This window comes from Epinephelus lanceolatus, chromosome 9 (assembly GCF_041903045.1).
Source record: "Epinephelus lanceolatus isolate andai-2023 chromosome 9, ASM4190304v1, whole genome shotgun sequence".
Lineage (NCBI taxonomy): Eukaryota > Metazoa > Chordata > Actinopteri > Perciformes > Serranidae > Epinephelus > Epinephelus lanceolatus.
The window spans coordinates 38,304,177-38,324,556 of record NC_135742.1 but is presented as its reverse complement, the minus strand read 5'-3'; the positions used below and the strand labels follow the sequence as shown (position 1 = coordinate 38,324,556).

At 41.7% G+C, this 20,380-nt stretch overlaps 1 protein-coding gene across 1 annotated transcript; it reads right to left on the bottom strand.

Moving 5' to 3' along the window:
* Window positions 1-18,142: 18,142 nt before the first annotated feature.
* On the bottom strand, window positions 18,143-19,149 carry tcima (transcriptional and immune response regulator a). Its single transcript, XM_033619088.2, has one exon. The coding sequence runs from the start codon at window positions 19,000-19,002 to the stop codon at window positions 18,700-18,702; it is 303 nt and encodes a 100-aa protein (XP_033474979.1). The 5' UTR covers window positions 19,003-19,149; the 3' UTR covers window positions 18,143-18,699.
* Window positions 19,150-20,380: the final 1,231 nt, after the last annotated feature.

Here is a 20,380-nt window from a genome sequence, read left to right as displayed (position 1 = left end):
TAGATGGACGGTTCAAATAATACTTTGGCTAATACCTTTCTCTGGAAGTCATTAAGCTTCATTCTGACATTCAAACTGAATATGAAACTCATGTCCCACACCACCATCATCATCATCATCATCATCATCATCATCACAGAGGTTACAGATCCTCTGGTTTCTGTCCAGCCCGTCACATCTTCACTGACTTCAGGACTTCTGGTGTTATTTACTCTAAAGTTACAAACAGCCTTTTTTGTTTTCATGCCACAGATCCTTCTCCAGTTTAAACCCTTGTTTAAATATATATTATATACCACATGATGTCACACTGCTGAGCTCACTTTACCACTTTTGTATTAGCCTCTGTTCATCAGTTAGTTTGAACCAGCTGATGTTGTTACATTTTGGTGTAGTGATGGGCAAAACAGTTCTTTAGATGTTACTGAATCACTAAAGGAACACATGCATCCCCCCAGAGCACTTACAGGTTCACATTCAAGACCATTCGCACCTGTCCCTGAACAATGCAACAGCCATCCCCCCAACAAATCCAGAACATTCAGAACCTGTTTTTCTATCTCCTAATGTTACAAACTGCTGCTTGGGCAACACTGAGAAAAATAGCTCAGGATCATTTAGAAGTTAAAAAACAAACAAAAAACTACAAAGATACAGGGAGTTTCAAATACTGCTATAGATGTTGGAGTTTCAAATACCCCATACAATTTATTCATGTGTTTAATTATGGTCTAAGCTAAACTAAGTAAAAATTTAACAGAAAAGCACATTTAGAGCTTCGTTACAATGAATCATCTAATACTTTAAATTTCTACTACAGTACAGGCCAAAAGTTTGGACACACCTTCTCATTCAATGCGTTTTCTTTATTTTCATGACTATTTACATTGTAGATTCTCACTGAAGGCATCAAAACTATGAATGAACACATGTGGAGTTATGTACTTAACAAAAAAAGGTGAAATAACTGAAAACATGTTTTATATTCTAGTTTCTTCAAAATAGCCACCCTTTGCTCTGATTACTGCTTTGCACACTCTTGGCATTCTCTCCATGAGCTTCAAGAGGTAGTCACCTGAAATGGTTTCCACTTCACAGGTGTGCCTTATCAGGGTTAATTAGTGGAATTTCTTGCTTTATCAATGGGGTTGGGACCATCAGTTGTGTTGTGCAGAAGTCAGGTTAATACACAGTCGACAGCCCTATTGGACAACTGTTAAAATTCATATTATGGCAAGAACCAATCAGCTAACTAAAGAAAAACGAGTGGCCATCATTACTTTAAGAAATGAAGGTCAGTCAGTCCGGAAAATTGCAAAAACTTTAAATGTGTCCCCAAGTGGAGTCGCAAAAACCATCAAGTGCTACAACGAAACTGGCACACATGAGGACCGACCCAGGAAAGGAAGACCAAGAGTCACCTCTGCTTCTGAGGATAAGTTCATCCGAGTCACCAGCCTCAGAAATGGCAAGTTAACAGCAGCTCAGATCAGAGACCAGATGAATGCCACACAGAGTTCTAGCAGCAGACCCATCTCTAGAACAACTGTTAAGAGGAGACTGCGCCAATCAGGCCTTCATGGTCAAATAGCTGCTAGGAAACCACTGCTAAGGAGAGGCAACAAGCAGAAGAGATTTGTTTGGGCCAAGAAACACAAGGAATGGACATTAGACCAGTGGAAATCTGTGCTTTGGTCTGATGAGTCCAAATTTGAGATCTTTGGTTCCAACCGCCGTGTCTTTGTGAGACGCAGAAAAGGTGAACGGATGGATTCCACATGCCTGGTTCCCACTGTGAAGCATGGAGGAGGAGGTGTGATGGTGTGGGGGTGTTTTGCTGGTGACACTGTTGGGGATTTATTCAAAATTGAAGGCACACTGAACCAGCATGGCTACCACAGCATCCTGCAGCGACATGCCATCCCATCCGGTTTGCGTTTAGTTGGACGATCATTTATTTTTCAACAGGACAATGACCCCAAACACACCTCCAGGCTGTGTAAGGGCTATTTGACCAAGAAGGAGAGTGATGGAGTGCTGCGGCAGATGACCTGGCCTCCACAGTCACCGGACCTGAACCCAATCGAGATGGTTTGGGGTGAGCTGGACCGCAGAGTGAAGGCAAAGGGGCCAACAAGTGCTAAACACCTCTGGGAACTCCTTCAAGACAGTTGGAAAACCATTTCAGGTGACTACCTCTTGAAGCTCATGGAGAGAATGCCAAGAGTGTGCAAAGCAGTAATCAGAGCAAAGGGTGGCTATTTTGAAGAAACTAGAATATAAAACATGTTTTCAGTTATTTCACCTTTTTTTGTTAAGTACATAACTCCACATGTGTTCATTCATAGTTTTGATGCCTTCAGTGAGAATCTACAATGTAAATAGTCATGAAAATAAAGAAAACGCATTGAATGAGAAGGCGTGTCCAAACTTTTGGCCTGTACTGTACATTTTTTTTCAATTTGTGACCATGTGAGAAGTGCAGTGACCTTATGTAATGTGTAAGGAGGAGCACAGGCTATTTTGACTACCACACTGACCCAACGTTGTAGAATTACAACATAGACATAACAAGCTATAAATCAAATTTGATGAATGTTTTCCAAAATAACTAAATATGTACATGTTCTAGACATTGTAATAAACACAAAAAAAAAATATTTAAGGAATTTTACTTACTTTAATCCTGACAAATCCAGTCATGCAAAAAAAGGAGATGAGCTCAACGGGAAGTTTGCAGGTAGAGTGAGTTCATGGCCAGATGACCAGACCTATAAACACTTCTTCTATCCAATAGCATTGTGAGGACAAACAATAGGACCCATTAACTATGTAAATGTGGTCTTGAGAAAAGAAAAAAAAAAAAAACATTTGCAGGCCTTTTTTTAGAATTGTTAAAGTGATGTTGTAAATTTGCAACAGTGGGTTTTACAGGGTTAACTAATGATCAGAAAAGTGTTTTGCATTACATTGTGATATCACAGTGAAGCTGGCCTTTGACCTTTTGGATAGAAATATAATAACTTCATCATTTTATCCAATGGTTGATTGTTGATCCAAGTTGATATTTGTGTCACATTGATGAAAGTGGAGATGGAGTGGGTGGACAGGTGGACAGACAACTTGAAAACATAATGCCTCCGGCCACTGCTCTTGCCAGTGTGGGGGCATACAAAAAATGTCAACATCCTGGTGGCATCATAGGGAAAACTGGGGGGTCACCAGAGTCATTAGAACTCATCCTCTGGGACCATGAACACATTTTGTGCTAATCCATTTTTTGGATGTTAAGATATGTCACCAGCTGAGTGAAAATGTTGACCTACTAGTGGTGCTAAATGAAAAGTCAAAGGACCATTGAAGTCCTTATCCTCTGGGGACCTTGAATGACTGTGGCAAATTTCATGGCAATCCATCACTCCAGGTATCTCACTCTAGATCACACAACATGTCAACCTCATGTTGGCACCAGCAGAAGAGTCAGGGGATCACCAAAGTCAGTCATTTTATCCTCTGGCCACCATAAATGTCTGTACAAGTTGTCAACAATCCATCCAATAGTTAGCGATATTTCAGTCTGGACCAAAGTGGTGCACAGTCCGACAGACTGACATCTCCATCCTACAGATTTATGTAGCATGGCTATAAAATTAAAAAAAATCAAGTTTGAATCAAGATACTGTGGACACTATACATATATTTTAGGAGGAACTGTTTTGCAGCTCTATATTTCAGCTTATGTAAGCCATGTGCAAAATGTATGTCATATTTATTTTAGGAGGTCTGCAGAAGTCATGTAGTTAAGATAACATGACCAGATATGCTTTTAAGATTGCCACTATTTACATTTTGTACTGCAAGTTATTTTGAAAGAAACAGATATTTCATGTTAGAAAGATATATTTCAGTGCCTTTATGTCTCCCAAGTTATCATCTTTATTAGAGCATTAATGCTGAATGGTTTGTTATTGTAGCAACCCTTCCAAACACCGAGTCTCTTTTTCCACTGTTTATGTTTGGTTGAATTTATTCCAAACGCTGTACATGTACTGTTACATGAACACTTAAATAGTTCATTATTTGTGAAAAAAGAATGGCAACACTGCAGTAGTGACACTAAAAATCACGTAAAGACATGCTATAAGAACTATAATTCCCTTTGCTTTGTACGCATGGAATATTTTAAAGATTTGATAATGTTTTATGTTTTTGTCTTTATGTTTCCTCTTTCATATTCCAGCTAACAGTCAAGAGGAATATTGGACAGGCCACTGTCATTCTACTACATGGCCATAACTACCTGCAGTACTGACCCCATTAAGGACCCTCTGAAAGCAGTCACCTCCTGGTACCAGTCATACTCTCATCACATGGCCCCACCGATTTGCCAGAGCCTTCATCTTCACTGGTGCACTGAGCTGACATCAGTAGCCAGATTAAGAGCTCTCATCACCCACTGTCACAGGCTAACTACCAACTGCCTCCCTCTTGCTCTGATTATCATAGTGATGTTGATTATAGGCCAAGATAAATACAGCCTCTCACATCTAAGAAAGAGCTGAAGTACCGAACAGAAGAGGGAGCACAAAAATATATACAGTATTGTGAGGTTCAGAGATCTTATGTTGGATGAACAGTGCAGCACAGACATAATAGTTTTGCCTTTTTTTTTTTCAGTACTGAACTGCAAAAGACAATATGAAATTCCCCCCCTGCTACCATATACAAGCATATTATTTGCAGGCCTGAAAGACAGAGGGGGTATATCTAACAGTTTGGATCAAAATGAGATTTTTAGTTTTAATGCTGGTGCAACTTTAAGACAGAGTGAAATATCTCAACTGGTACTATATGGATTTGGTACAGACATTCATGTTCCACAGAGGATGAAACCTGTTGACGTTTTGCCTCAATTCCACTAGGTAGGATATCTCTAAAACTAAAGATGATAACATGCTAATTTTAGCATGTTAAATCACTAACATTTGCAGTAAGAGGAACACACAGCTGAGTTGAAGCAGAGGTTCCAAACTGGTCCAGCCACGGTGTCCAGATTTCTCCTTAGTCATTAGGTCAAGGTCCACACAGCTTAGGGGGGTTAGGGTTGAATTTTCCTGTAGCACCACCTTCAGGTTGACATTTGTGATTCAGAATGAAATTTCTTAAGAACAACTGGATGGATTGACACATTTTTTTGTACAGAAATCAATGGTTCCCAGAGGAAGAAAATACTATGGCAATCCCCTCACCTTTCATGTAGCATGTAAAGGTCAAAGATTGCTCTTATTTTGTGAAGTATCTCAACATCTTCCGATGTGTTGGCACCAAATTTGTAGAGATGATCCCAGATGATATACGTATCCGACTGACTGGTGATCCTCTGATTTTTTGTTTTTTTTTGTTTCTCTGTTTCTCTGTTTTTTTATGGAAATATCTTGTCAACTAGGCTATTGGATGGATTGCTGTGAAACATGGTATAGAGATTCATGATCCCCAGTAAAACTTTGCTCTCTCATCTACCACCATTATAAGGTCAAAAATTAGAATGCCCATCAGCTTCAAGTAATTAAATCTAGGGGAAGCTTTCCTAGGGCGCCAAATGTAGTTGGACCAGCTCTGCAAGTAATGAATCAACACCTAGACAAGTTCTGAAACTCAAAGGGGTGAGGCTCAGGCCACTGAGACCATCATGTCTGTGAAAGTGTTAGTGAAATGTGAGTTATGACGTACAGTATGAGATTGCAAAGCAGATATGGCCTGATTTTATTGCATGATAACTGAAGGATGTGAATGATGCACACACAAGTCAACAAAGTGCATTGTCCCTTTGAAAATCACTGGCAGGTCTATTATGTAGCACGCCCTAATGAACTGACCCCACCAGCTGTTTAAGACATAAGCGCTAATGTAGAGTACAAAGGTAAACCGAGCCCGGACCAAAGCGTGACTGTGACAGACGGACTACATATCCGCTCTCCCAGTGGCGTAATGCCTGACGTTTGCCCTCTGAGATATGAATCAGCTACAGAGCAATTGAGCCTTATCAGTTTCCTTTTTCTTTATCAAGTTCCTGTCGCAGCTGATGGATGCTGGGCAGCTCTGTGGGCTTGGAAGTAGCTATTGTTGTACATTTTACTCTGGAACTGTGAAAATGAAAATTCACCCGAGAGCAACGTGGAAAGAGGCTGAGGATGTAAACAAACAGACTGTTATTGTTACTGGTCAGTCAGTCTATATTGGACTGTTTACATGATCCGCACTACAGCTAAAGCATTCATCTAACGTCCAACAACATTTTCCCTGTTTTTGGTGGGAAGTACACGTGTGATGGAAATTAGCTTTGGTAACTATAACTGCTAAAATCTATATATATGTTTTTCATTTTAAAACATTTTTGAAAGTTATTTGTTTCAGCTTTTTTTTCTTTCTCATTGTAATTCCTAGTACAGTACATCCTGGAAAGCTAGAAGTAGTAAAACAAGAACAGTTGTTTGTTTTGCAGTCAGGCAGGTGCTTCGCCCACTTTTGATCTTTCCTCCTTAGGTCTACTCAAAAGAGGTGTTACACCGAGGTCAAATGTACTGGAGACACACATTTATCTGAGTCACGTAAATATTATGGTGTTATCTGTTTCAGACGGACAAGCAATCAGTCTTCTTGCTGTTTCAAGTGTGCACATTTTTATCTCTATAGGTATGTATGTAGGTTGCTGAGTTAAGGCGTCTATATGCTTCATAATAAGTGCTTGACAGATCATCGAAAAGTGTGAGCGCTTATCTCTTTTTGTACTATACACTGTGTCTCCCTCCAGCCTGGACTCATTCAGGGCGTCAAAATTTGTGACTTGGGTATTGTTGGACACCCTATAGCATCTGTTTGAGACACACTGGTCTTGTCAACAAACTTTTGCTTTTCCTTAAGCCTAAACTCCTTCTGCGTCGAGATCCACAGACCACCTACTTCAAGATACAACACAGAAGTCTTCCCCCAGTGTCATTATAATAACACCTGAGGCTTCTGCCCATGCATCAACATATGATGAGTAGGGAGGAGTTCACATTGCTCACACCTCCCTATGACAACATGTTTTCCACATGTGGCCATTCTGAAAAGCTATAAAAGATTTTGCCTGTAGATAATTTTGAAGTCCCTTTGGAGCATAACGAACCCTTTAGCCCTCTGTAGTAGACAGTTGTTGAGACAATGGTTCATGGTGGTTTAAAAAGTTGGGTAAGTGTCCGAGGGGTCACTGGCTCTGTGTGTGTGTGTGTGTGTGTGTGTGTGTGTAGGCTACTGTTGTTAGTTGAGGTGTGAATGCTAAGCAATAACCTCACCTTCCACTATCACCGATTTACAGTCCAGAGTCCATTCAGTCTGAGACAGCCTTCAAATTTCTAAATGGCCGTGCTGCACCCAGGCCATGGACTCACTGCCCTGTTACACCTTATCTGTCTGCCACATTTTACCAGCAGAACACTTTGACCTGTATTCTAACGTTCACCCATAGTATCTCTCAAGTACTCTCTGGACACTCATAAGGTTGTTATCATCGACAGATTGCACTTGGCCAGCTGAGATACTGTCAACCCTTAGCACTGCACCACCATCCATTCATTACATCACACATTTATTGCACTTCCTGTATTTAACTGGCAGCCTAGTCATGGTGTTCCCCTGCCTTTCACCCAATATGTGCTGAGACAGGTTTATTCCCTCTGCATGTATGATAAGATGACGCTACTAAAATGTAAAATAATCTCTGCTGGAGATATAGGTGATTTCCACAGCATAAAATAACCCAATGAAAGTACCCTATAAAATGATCTTTGTAACCAGGTCAAAGGAGAAAACCCATTACCCTGTTGGCCACCAACAGGTCTGTATGCTGATACAGGGGGTTTTACAATACAATGTGGTAACACAATTCCACAAATTGATGCCAACCCCCCAAAATAAGATGTCAAACTCATAGATAAAACAAAGAATTGATATATAAATAGGAGCTGAGGTCTGCTATTGTTTCTAGGCCTGCACTTCCTCCTTCTCTCGGCCATGGATCAGCTGCACCTGCAGGGCAAGAGACAGGAGGAGAGGGTGGAGATGTTGGAGAGGAGGGGGGCAGGGGGGTTGGCAGACTGAACAGGACAAAGGGAGTGCGGGGCAGAACAATGGTAAGGCCTTGTGGTGGAACTGGAGCGAGACAGCATGTCTGCAAGGCCCCCGGCCGCCCAGCCCCAGAAGGAACCTCCAGCGCCACACAGGAAAGGGCTTTCTCCAGAGCTGACTGAAACACACACATACACACACACAAATGCTTACACAACATACAAACGCACACTGATACAGACAAATGTGAACAATAGAGGCCCCCATCCTGACCAAGCCCTGGACATGACTCTGTTGTAACTCCAGGGACTCATCTCACACAAACTCAAAGAACAGACTGTTCTGTCAGGGAGACAGTGACAAATGCAGAGGTTAATAAGGTTCAGAATATTTAGAAGAAGATCCAGCCCTTGGGCTTACTCACTGTCTGCTTACACAGCACTAATTCTCCCAAGTGTTCCGGATTTATGCCGGTTCCAGCCAGTTTCTGTCTTTTGCCTTGAGTCGAACATTTGAAATGTGAAACTGCACAGCCAGTTTGTGATCGTACTGTGAGGCATCACTATCAACAGCCAACAAGTTATTTTATATCATATCAAATGTATGACAGAAGAACCAGATTCAAAGCTGGTGACAGCGTCTTTATTCAAAAACACTCAAGTTTTTCACTGGAAACAAGTTTTCTGTTTATTTAGTCAAGACAAAAATTTGGTACATTTGCATAGGCAAAATGTTCTGGGTTGCAAACAAAATGAGACATTATTTGCTGCAGTGTGTGCAGGCTAGCCAGCTGTGCATGGTCACTTTTGTTTACAGAGACGCAGTGGCAGGAGACATGACATATAAACTTTTTTTTTTTTTTTTTTTTTTCAAAATTTAAAGGTCTAGTGTGTAGGATTTAGTGGCATCTAGTGGTGTGGTTGCTGAAACTGAAACTTGTGCATAGCATGTAGGAAAACTAAAATGCAGACTGAATAAGTAATGAATATAAAAAAGAAGTCACCATTTTTGCAACACTGGCACTGACACTGGTCTCTATGCTTCTTTTTACTGTTTACTAACCTGCTTTCCTGCATGACACAACATGAATCCGATTCTACGTCTGGAACCTCCTGTCTTCGACAGGCCTGAGACGCACTCTTGTTGAGGACTCGGCTCAGATTAATCTGATTCCGTTTGATTCGGCGGTGGGAACCTCTTGCAACCCCAGCAAGATTCAAACCCTGGACCTTCTGCATGGAAGACAAGTGCTCTAACTACTACACTAGGGATGCATGACACAACACAAGACATCAGTGAAAAAAAAATACTGAAAGGCATACTGGTGATGAGAAAGGAGTCTATTACCTATTTTAGCAAATTTTCTCTTGTTTGAATAAAAATAATTGCATTTTCACTATTTTTTTTGGAAAAGCAGTATAGTTTCATTTGTAGACTTGGAGTTTGATATTTTTGGTTTCCTTCCTCCCTATTAAGCTACTTTTAACATGTTTTGAACTTGCTCCCACCTTGACTCCCAACCTCCATCTGGCCATTAAACAAGCAGTGTTTGACAGCACTCTGAGGAATATGCCAGATGCAGTAAATATTCTGACAGATTTAACTTTGGTTTGTCACTCTGTTTTGTTTGGCTGGAGAATAGACCAGAGTTTTATCTGGAAAGAGAGGGGGGACCAACAGCATTGAAATTCAGAGGAAAGTGTTTGTGTTTAAGAGAGGGTGTGTAGTCCTGCTTTGTTTTGTAGCTAATAAAATGAGTCACAGCTAAACAATCAAAGACTGAGAATATGATTGGGTTTCAGGGGAAATCATTTGATTTTGTAAACACATTGAAACTTTTCCTTTTTCCTTGGAACAACAGCACATCTACCAAACATGGTCATATTTTCTATCCAATATTCTGTATCATCGTCTGTATCCAGACCATGTTTGTCGAAATGACAAGCAGCCACAATGACAGCATGGATCGCTGTCACAAACCACAGTATGATCCCAAGCTGCCATAATGTTTCGGATGTTTTGCTTGGGATGTGGATGAAGCGTCATGGCGTCTGTGTGGTCCCACTGTGCGTGCCATCCAGGTGGCAGGGGTCACCACCTACGCACATCTCTGACGCAACATATACAACTGCGTTCATGTGAGGCAAGCAAATTGTGTACCAGTGTGAGGACAAATTCTGTGTGCACAATACACTGACTCATCCAAAAACAACAAAGACTGTACAGCTCCACTCCAGAGAGAAAGACATCTGCACAAAGACAATCAGAGATTGCAAATGTGCCAAATTCCAGGAATCCTTCTTTGATTGCGAGGGATGTGTTTCATTTTCAGTTGGCCTCTTGTGTATTCCCATCATGAGCTAATCCGGATGATGCCACTACACACATGGGGTCCCTGTGGGAAAAACTGTGAGTCAGACAGGCCGGCGCTTCGAGGAAAATTGTCTGTCAGTTGGTGCCCATTCTTTTCCTGCATTCTTCATCTTCTCACACATTTGACCCTCTTCCTGTATGGATCTTACATCACAGTAACCCCTTGACCTTTGCTCCATCCTGACCAGCCAGTCTGCCAGCTGCTGTTGACACGTGTTGGAGAAAATAGGGCAGTGCTTTGAACTGAACAATCAAACACACTGTGCTAGAGGAGGCAGTGTTGTCAGTCAGTGTTAAGGAGAAGGGTGCTTGAGGATTTTAAAAGATCTGAATGTGACAAGCTAAACACTCATTCACAGCAAACTCTGTTTTCACTTTCCCATAATGACTAGATTCAGCAGTCAGAGCCTGTAACTGATGATTAAACAGATTTAACTAAATGAGACACGGGTTGCAATATTAAGTTCACTGCGCTCTAACCACAAAACTAAAAATTTCTATTTTGTGTTGGTTATCAGAACGGTAATCATCATACTCCAGTGTGGCAATATACTCAGCAAATCCACCTGATACCTTCACTGTCTGGACTGGCACAAAATTAGGTACAGACATTCATAAATTGTGATAACTTTGGTGATGTTAACCTTTCCCCAGAACTTTAATTTGTCCAATACTTCTTCACTAAATTTGCTAACACACTGATCTTAAAATGAAGTGAAAAATGGTAAACATTACAGGCTACCTTATAGGCTACAGCATACTAGCATTGTCACTGTGAGCATGATAACATGCTCATGTTAGCCGTTAACTCAAAACACCACTGTGCCTCAGTAAAGCCTCACAGAGCCACTGGCATATAAGCCCCATCCTTAAGGGCACGATCACAGAAATTAACACTAGGTAATATTCGTCTCCCAATATCTCTTCAGTATGAGTGAAGGGGTGAATAAAAACATTTGGCATGGCCAAGGTCACTCACTAGCAGTCATTCATGCCTTTATCCTAACTTTAGGCTAACCTTGCTAACCCACATTAACCTAAGGGTCCGTGCACACGCCACCTCATTTTGCATCCTCAAATTCATTGTTTTTAATGTAGACACATGGTAGGCATGCCCAAACTGCAGTACAAATGTGTTCACGAGTGCCCTTTTTTCAGGGCATGACATCTGTGCCCTGAGATAAACTTCACACCCTGAGTTTTGGAATTTTTGGAACATGGCCACATGTCATGTGATAAGGACCAACCAATCACCGCTGACAGATATCTTTCCCTTCTTCCATAAATATCAGTCTGTGATAAATATTGAGAAGTTGATTATTTTAGTGTTGGGCTGCCAGAGTTTTAGATCTGTCCCACGAACAATAGGTGTACGCACAAACAGCGCCTGGGAGAGGAAGGATTTCAGGTAAATACGCTATGATATGGTGCTTGTTGATGTTGCTTAGCAACCTCAGATGCAACCTGCTGATAGGCTCTTGAAAGCTGGCACAGAAAAGGCACAAGAGTAGCACCCAGCGCCTGACCCGACGGCATGTGTACGGCCATATTCAGACCAATGCTGACCTGGAATGAAAAAACACAGTCCCTTCATTACATAAGGCAAATCTATTGATGAAATTAGGATGCCAAAGAAGGATACTACCCTAAAAAAGTGCAAGGTTGTCTGATGAAAAAGATGAATCTGGCACAACCTTTCCAGAACACAATGCAATGTCATCAGGCTTCAATGGCCACTTTAATGCAAGAACATGTCTGGTACATTACTTCGCAACTTGAACACCATATTTCTTCTGTTTGCTTTACATTTGTTACCACAAATGTAAATGACTGTGATCATTTTCCAGAGCAGTAAGATCTTTCCATAGCCTATAATATTATAAATCTCTGTGCAGTGTTTTGGCATTAATAAGCCTTCAAACTCATGGATATATTACTTTATCTCGGACTTCCTGTCAATGTAGCCCGCTTCATTTTTTAAGGTGTAATGGTTTTGGGTCCGTGTAGCTCTTTGGAGTTAGACGACAGGCAGAAACTCACTTCCACATGAGTGTGGGATTTCACAAATTCTCGTCGTTTATTTTTACATCAACTTAAAAACACTCCAAGCTTACCAAGCCCGGTTGTACGGCTACTACGATTTCATACATGAACAGAATAGTTGCCACACTTACTTACAACCATCACTGTTGTGTTGAGAGATAAAAGAAAAAGCAGGAGCACATAGGTATCCGTCCAACCAGCGTTGGGTGCGCTTTCAGCAGACTCAAATCATAACAGGCGCTGCTTGATGAGGTTGCTGTTAAGCGACACAGTATACACCATGTTAAAGGCACATTTCATATATTCGACTGTTACAAAGGCAAGGCTTTTTTTGGGTCTAAACACCCCTAATGTATATCTTTTCATATGATTTTGAACACCTCTAACCCATTAAAGTTTCTATTAATACATTTTATACATTTACTTGGTGAATTAAGTATCAACATTAAACAGTCCAAACAATGTTTGAGCCTAACTTGCCTAACTAATCAACTTGGAGGTTACCAGCAGCCACCCACCACTAGCTGCTGGTAACCTCCTCCACTTGTTTTAAAAAGCTTATTAAAATAAGCAGTGTGAACAGAAGTCCTTTTTTGTATTGTCTGATAAATGAGAGTATGATCATTTTAGTCACTGGCTCTCCATTTTTGGATTGCCTTTTTCAGGATCCAGCAGCTTGATTTATAAAACAACAAGCTAAATATAGAATAAAGAGGAGCCTTTTGTTAATGTGAAACCGGCCAAGTGTCACAGCCCACACTGTTTTATCAAACAGGACACTGACTTAATATGTCGAGGGCTGTTGATTTTACAGCAGGATCTTCCAGCTGAACGCTGACTAATCCTAAGCCTGTGTACAGCTCACGCTTAGTTCCTCATCACAGACCTTGGTTTGAACCGGTTTGCGCTGGAATCCAGTTGACTGCCACTCCCTGTGTTGTAATCACTGATCTAGCGCCTCTCCATGTCTTCACCTTCTTTTTCTTTCTTTTTCCAACCCCCACTGACTGCATTTATGAGAAAAAGACTAATATTTAACCTTTCAGGGAGCAGGCCAGGTCTTGAATTGGCTGCCCAAACAGGGAGAAGCCAGGCTGTAACCATTTCTCTTTGTTCTAGCAAAAGGATGAATTAGATCTCTTTGTAGCTGTGTGGTGTTCTGTATGTTTGTCAGAAGGAGAGCACAAGGACTCTGGAATATGATGAATATTCTGGTCTTTCATCTAAGTCTCAAGCACACTGATAGCTCTAGTAACCTTTTCTGAACATAAAAAACATCACACCAAAGGTGTAAAAATAAATTGCATTTCAGTTTCTTTAAACACTAATTTTATGTTTTACACACCATTTGTTAAATTGTCATTTCAATAATTTTATTGTACCCCTGTCCATGCTCCACACACACCTCCACCCTATATCCTCCTCTCTCTGTGGTTACTGTCCTCCAGGCGCAAAGGCTGTCTGCCACACTGTCTGTTGACATCAAAGCATTTGACGTTTCTAAGGCCGATGAAAGGCAGGAAGAGGGTGGGAGAGGACAGGCCCGCATCCAACCCTGCACACCGCTGCCAACACAGCAAAGACAGCCAAGACAATTGCCTTGAATATTTTTTTTTCTTCCTTAACAATTGGATAGCCCTAAAAGGGGAAAAGGGGGCCAATAAAAGAAGCTGCCTGGTGTTAGATACACGAGCCAAACAAAAGGGACAGCTGAGAGATAAAAGAGCAAAAATAGACGCATGATTAACAAACTGTGATAAAGAGGTGAATTAAAAGGTGGGTGAACTGTGACCTCTGTAACCTTGGCTAAAGATTATCATTCAAGGGTCCAGTGTGTAGGATGTAGGATGATATATTGGCAGAAATGAAATATAGGTACTTTTTCTTTTGTGAATAATCACCTGAAAATAAGAATCATTGTGTTTACATTACCCAGAGATGGGACTCGAGTCATTGTGACTTGGACTCGAGTCGACTCGAGTCGCTGTTTTGATGACTTGTGACTTGACTTCACAAAAAATAAAAGACTTGAGACTTGACTTGGACTTGGAAGTTAAAGACTCGGGACTTGACTTGACTTGAGACAGGATGACTTGAATGACTTGAGTGTTATTCACATCATGTTTTCGGTTAGAATATAAAATTAATAAATTAATTTAAAAAATAATGTTGATTACCCGGTAGGAGCGCAGGCTGAGAATGGCGTTGTCATGATTGGATCACTACCCTGTCAATCAGTCATGCCCTCTCTACGTACCTTACGTGTTTATTGGAGAAACGGGCCCTCTTATATCAGATAGGCATCAACATGTCAGCAGGAGGGGTACCGAGAGTCATCGTCTTCGGCTTTCGGAATTACCATTATTACGGCAAAAGACGAACAGCACAGTGCAAGACATGCGGCATAAACATCTCGGGCAACCAGGCGACAACTTCAGACTTTTGGTGGAACTTGTTTTTTAATTTATTTGCTAACATTAACCCCAGAAAACGTGAGCAAACATTCCGACTGGTTTATCACAAGACCGGCTGGACGTTTTATGAACGAGCAACACAGGGTTAAATGAGCTAAATGGGTGATTTTGGCCGCTGCCTTGGTTAGTGTGTGTGTGTGTGTGTGTGTGTGTGTGTGTGTGTGTGTGTGTGTGTGTGTTTGTGTGCACGCGCACGCATGGGGGTCGTCCCTGCAAAGTAAACAATGCAGCAATGAACTTGACCTATTACAGGACTTGACTTGGCTTGACTTGACTTGACATAACCTGTGACTTGACTTGACTTGCCCAAGAAAAAATGACTTGGGACTTACTTGAGACTTGAAGGTTAAGACCAGAGACTTACTTGAGACTTGCACGTGTGACTTGGTCCCATCTCTGACATAACCTCACAATGAGCCATTTATATCTACAAAGGCAGCAGGTCCTCGTCGAGGGGAGCATGGTCTCACTCCGAAGTCGTCGAAATCCAATGCTTGGGCAGTGACTTGCAACCTCAGAAACCAACAAAAAAAGGCGTCCTTTAATGTTGGTATGATACATGGCTGATTGCCGTTTTAGTTTAACAGCGCCCGGCGGCGTCAGGGGAAACTTGGTGGGACAAGGACGAAGGTTAAGGCGGCAAAAGTCCTAGTGGGGCTGGCGGGAGGGGTGGTGGATGGGCCCAACAAACACAGACTTTCACCCATGAGAGCAGTGTTTGCATCCTCTAAGATTCTAAAACCCTGTTCTCTTTTCCTAAACCTAACCACATTTGTTTGTTGTTGAAGGTAAAAAAAAAAGTCAATTGTGCGTTTATTTTGAAAGAGACTCTATGTAAACGTTAAATTTCCTGTGAAAACAGAAATGTATCTTGAAAGAAGAGAACCTGACACGGTGTCCCAGAACGTCAACTACCAGTGCACCCAGGGTACCTTGCACGTTGTATGTGGACGTGGAAAATCCATGACCAAAATGTCAGCATATGACGAGGTCGGAGTGAGAATGTGTTGTCTTGGGAGATTACTGTGTTGTACTGACATATTTCTACAGTAACCCAGAGCAGACAAACCAAACACTGGCTCTAGATAGGGAAGTATGCCGTTTACGCATTTTCGCATTGGACACCATAGTTACCAGTGTCAGAAAAAAAAAAGATTTTTTTTAATGTGAAACTGTTTTATAAAGTATTTTCTCTAGTTTAAATCAGTGGGTCCATTCCTCTTGGAGATGAGGAAATCTCTGTGGATAATTCGGCTCCTGGTAAAAACCTCCTGAATAATGAACACTGGGGGTATTCTAACTGGGAGAAGTTTCAGCTGGTTGGAAATCTGCAGTCCTCACTGCTAAATGCCACTAAAGCCCCCTACACCTTACACACTGTGCCTTTAAATAAAATATATATTCAGAAAGTGTTATTAGTATTAAATGATTCTTTTTCCTTAAAAAAGTGTTGAGACATAAATCCTTTAAAGGAGTAGTTTGACTTATTGGGAAATACGCTAGTAGACTTGTGGAGTTTGATGAGAAGACTGGCTCCACTATCATGTCTGTGCGCTGAATATTAAGATATCAGAAGCAGCCAGCTATCTTAGTTCAGCACAAAGATTATAAACAGAGATTAGTCTCATATTTACAGACATGTTGCGTCTCATCTAACTCTTGGCAAGAAAGCAATTTCATAAAATTAGTGATGATTAAAGTGCTGGGAATATTGATTTTGAATACTTTTCCCCTTTTTCTTATTTTTTTATTTATCCAGTACTGAAAAGGCATTTCTGCCTCATCTTTGAAAGTTGTTCAGTTCAGATCAAAGTGTGAGCGTCTGGCTGTCTGTCTGTGGCCTGGAGTAATTGGTTTCTGGCATCAGCACACAAGCACTCAGGCACAGGTGCTTATTCACCTGAGACTTCCCCGCCTCAGGATGACTGATACTGGAGCTTCCCATATCTCTCAGCACACGAGAGCAGCACCCACAGTCAGATGTCGTCATGCATGTGCAACAACCCAGGGAACTGGTTTGAGCCGGTAGAGGGACTATCAAAGCAAGCAGATTAGCAGGCATCCACTCAAGTGATCTGTGTGTCTGCAGCTAAGCCTACACACTGTACACACCCAGCCACTGATGAAACGCTGTAGAATACATCACAAAGGTTTTGAAATTAGGGTGTAAATGTAGTAGATGTTTGCAGTGATGGAGGGATCATTAAAGCCTTCCTTGAGAGTGAAGAATCAGAAGGTGAGGATATGAAGCCTCCACCCGTCTAAACCCTGTAATGCTACTTAGACATGCTCTTATCACAAGAGCGGGGATGATTAAATAGACTCCAGCGCAAACACACTGTGTGTACAAAGCCGTCCAACCCACCCCCACCCCCCCCCCCCACCCCCCCCCTTCCAGCCCAAACTGAGCCAAACTGGTTCTCGCTGGTCTGGTGAGGCACACAGCGCTGTGAGGGAAACCCCATGGAGGTTAACCACATCCTCTCATGAGTAACTCTACTCCCTTCAATCGCCCTCTGTTGCGTCAGAATGAAGAACAATACAGGAAGAAATGTGCTCATCATGTGCCTTTTTTACTGTGAAATAATTCTGATCCTAGATTACATGACTCAGCACTCCACACATGAGCCGTTACATTTCTGTAAAGTGAATCTCTCTACAATTAGTCTAACACATCACATTCCTATTTTTATGGTGATGTGGACTGTTGATCTGAGAGCTTTCACTTTTTATGAGCAACAGAAAGGTCACAGCTGTTTGACAGCAGATGGCTAAGATGGGTTTATTGTTAAAAAGTAATTTCATCTTGGATCAAAAGAAAACAAATCCAATCTGTGCCAGAATTGTAAGATTATTACAATTTCATTCACTGTGCTTTCACTGCTGTTGTTTCCTTTATTAAAATGCATAAAGAGGGGCTTCTTTGTTTCTTTTTAATTGGTTTTTGCAGTCCATCCTCGTGCTTTGACACCTCACTAGTCCTTGAGTGATAAAGGTGATAAATATCAACACCTGTGATGCCCCTCAACAACTTAACAGGATATTAACCTCATCTGACCTGATGTGATGACCAGTAACGGCATAAATGCCACACAAAATAAAACCATGTCAGAGACTTGTGTAATAAAGACAAACAAAGGTTCAACTTTTGTATACAATGAAATAATTTATTAAAAAATATCAAAAGAACACATCATAAATGCAAACCATTGTGCTATAGCATTTAGTGACAATAACACATTAGTGGCCACCAATGAGAAGTTTCATTAGTGAAGCTGAGACAAGGCATGTGTTCAGGACAGGCATTCATGTAGGCAGGTTCTTCGGCACTATAGAGTCTCATATTGCAGCTGTGCACACCATCAGCACAGTGATGTGCACCTGTACAGGGGGCTGCTTCACAGTCAGGCATCCACAGGAATGCATTATTGAATTCAAGTCTCAGGAAAGACATGTATGCCCTTCATATCCCCAGTCAGTTCATCATTCTCCATCTGCTCCAGGCAGGACTCTGCGGTGCCACCTCCATCCATGAGGTGACAGCTGCGGCATGTTGCCATCCAGGCGGTCCGCTGCACATTCTCCTCCGCACCTAACGCTCCTTTCCAGGCGAAAGGTGAGCCGCATCTGCGGCGGTAACCCAGTCACATTGGGAGTGTTTTCACATTCAGCTCACACACGAGCCGACAGATAGACAACACAGTCAGCGTATCTTGAGCAGCTGCCGGACCATGCCCGCGATCTGGAGGAACTTGTCCTTCTTTCGCTGCTTCAGAGCCATCAGGGCCCGGGACGTCTCCTCCGGGTCCTGAGTGTAGGAGAAGATGCTCCTCACTCTCTCCTCCGCCTTCATGTCACCCGTTTTCTGGAAGAGCCTCATCAGCGCGTCCTGGTTGACATTCTCGAAGATGTTGGCCACGGCCTTCTTGCGGTGCGCCGTGTCAAACTTGTTGCCGTGGACAGATGGGCTGACGCGGCGGCACTCTGAGGACACGTAGGACGACATCTTGTCTCTCCGCTGGATGTCTTGCGTTTCTGCTCCAAGTGTGGCCCTGCAACTCGTTGAGGATGAGTTGTGAGGTGCGCACTGCTTGGCCGGAGCGGCTTGTGACTTGAGAGGGTTGAGTGAGTGTGTCCGGAGAGCTGAGCCGGTGCGTATTTATAGGGCTGTGGTGGGAGGTTCGCTCCGCCGGGAGCGGTGACGTCAGCAGTTGTGGAGCAGACAAAGGCGCCGCCTCTCTGGGAGTCTGCTGCAGCTCCCCGACCGGCGAACACGCATGGCAGTCTGACTGATGAAACCTCTGTCCAAAATATCACCTCATCTCTCTGAATGGTATTTGAAGTAAACAAATAGTGCATTCATGTTGTAGAATGCTGTAATATAAACCAAACGCCACCATGTAAAATGCACCATATTATAATTGCCAGCTGTCCCCAATAGATTTTTTATTTTTAAATCACTTAATTTTTTATTTTTTTTTTAAAATCATCATTTACTTCTATCTAAATCTATTTAATTTTATCTTTAACGACCAGTTTCACTCAGGTATCCAACCACTTCACTCAGTTCAACACTAACTCAATAAAACATGCCCATAATCTTTATCTGGGAGGCATGGGTGGATTATGAGACAAGGGGCCCCATGGGCACAGACATGCAGAAGACCCCACCAATTCATCTACATATGAGCAAGGCAGACTTTAAAGTTGTTTTGTCTCTTTTGGTTGTTGGTTTGGGTCTCTTTTTAGTTGTTTCCTTGTGGTCTTTTTGAGTTTCATTGTAGTGATTTTGTGTCTCTGTAGTTATTTTGTGTCTCTTCGTTGTCATTTTATGTTGCTTTGTGGTTGTTTTCCCTGTTTTATTTTGTCTCTTTACAGTTTCTTTGCATCTCTTTGTGGTATTCTTGGATTTCTTTTTTTGTTATTTCCAAGTCTCCTTTTTGGTCAGAACATGTTAATTTAAATGACGTTTTGCAGGTAAAAGCCAGAGGAGCCCCTGGGCCTGTGCCCAGCAGGCCCCTTCAGTTATCCCTTATTATATATTACAAGTTGTCTGTGATATGATGTGTTTCAGACGCTGTTAACTCCCTTCACCCGTGGAAGGAGTGCTTTCTACTGAAGTTAAAGTAGAATCATTAAAGTTTAACATCTAAAAGTATTGCATTAACAAAATGTACTTCAATTATGAATAGAGAAGAATGGTTACTGTAGCCTACATGTTAACTATATAAATTACTACATATGATATTATTAGATTGTTATTAATGACTCATCCATGTGTGTGCCGCTGCTGCTAAATTTAAGTACTTTATTTACTGTTCAGTGGTTCAGTCTAAGCATCATATAATAAACTCATCTGCAAAGTAACCAGTTAGCTGAAGTGT

Coding starts and splice junctions, on each gene's coding strand:
- tcima (XM_033619088.2), bottom strand. CDS start 19,002: ATGTCGTCCTACGTGTCCTCAGAGTGCCGCCGCGTCAGCCCATCTGTC.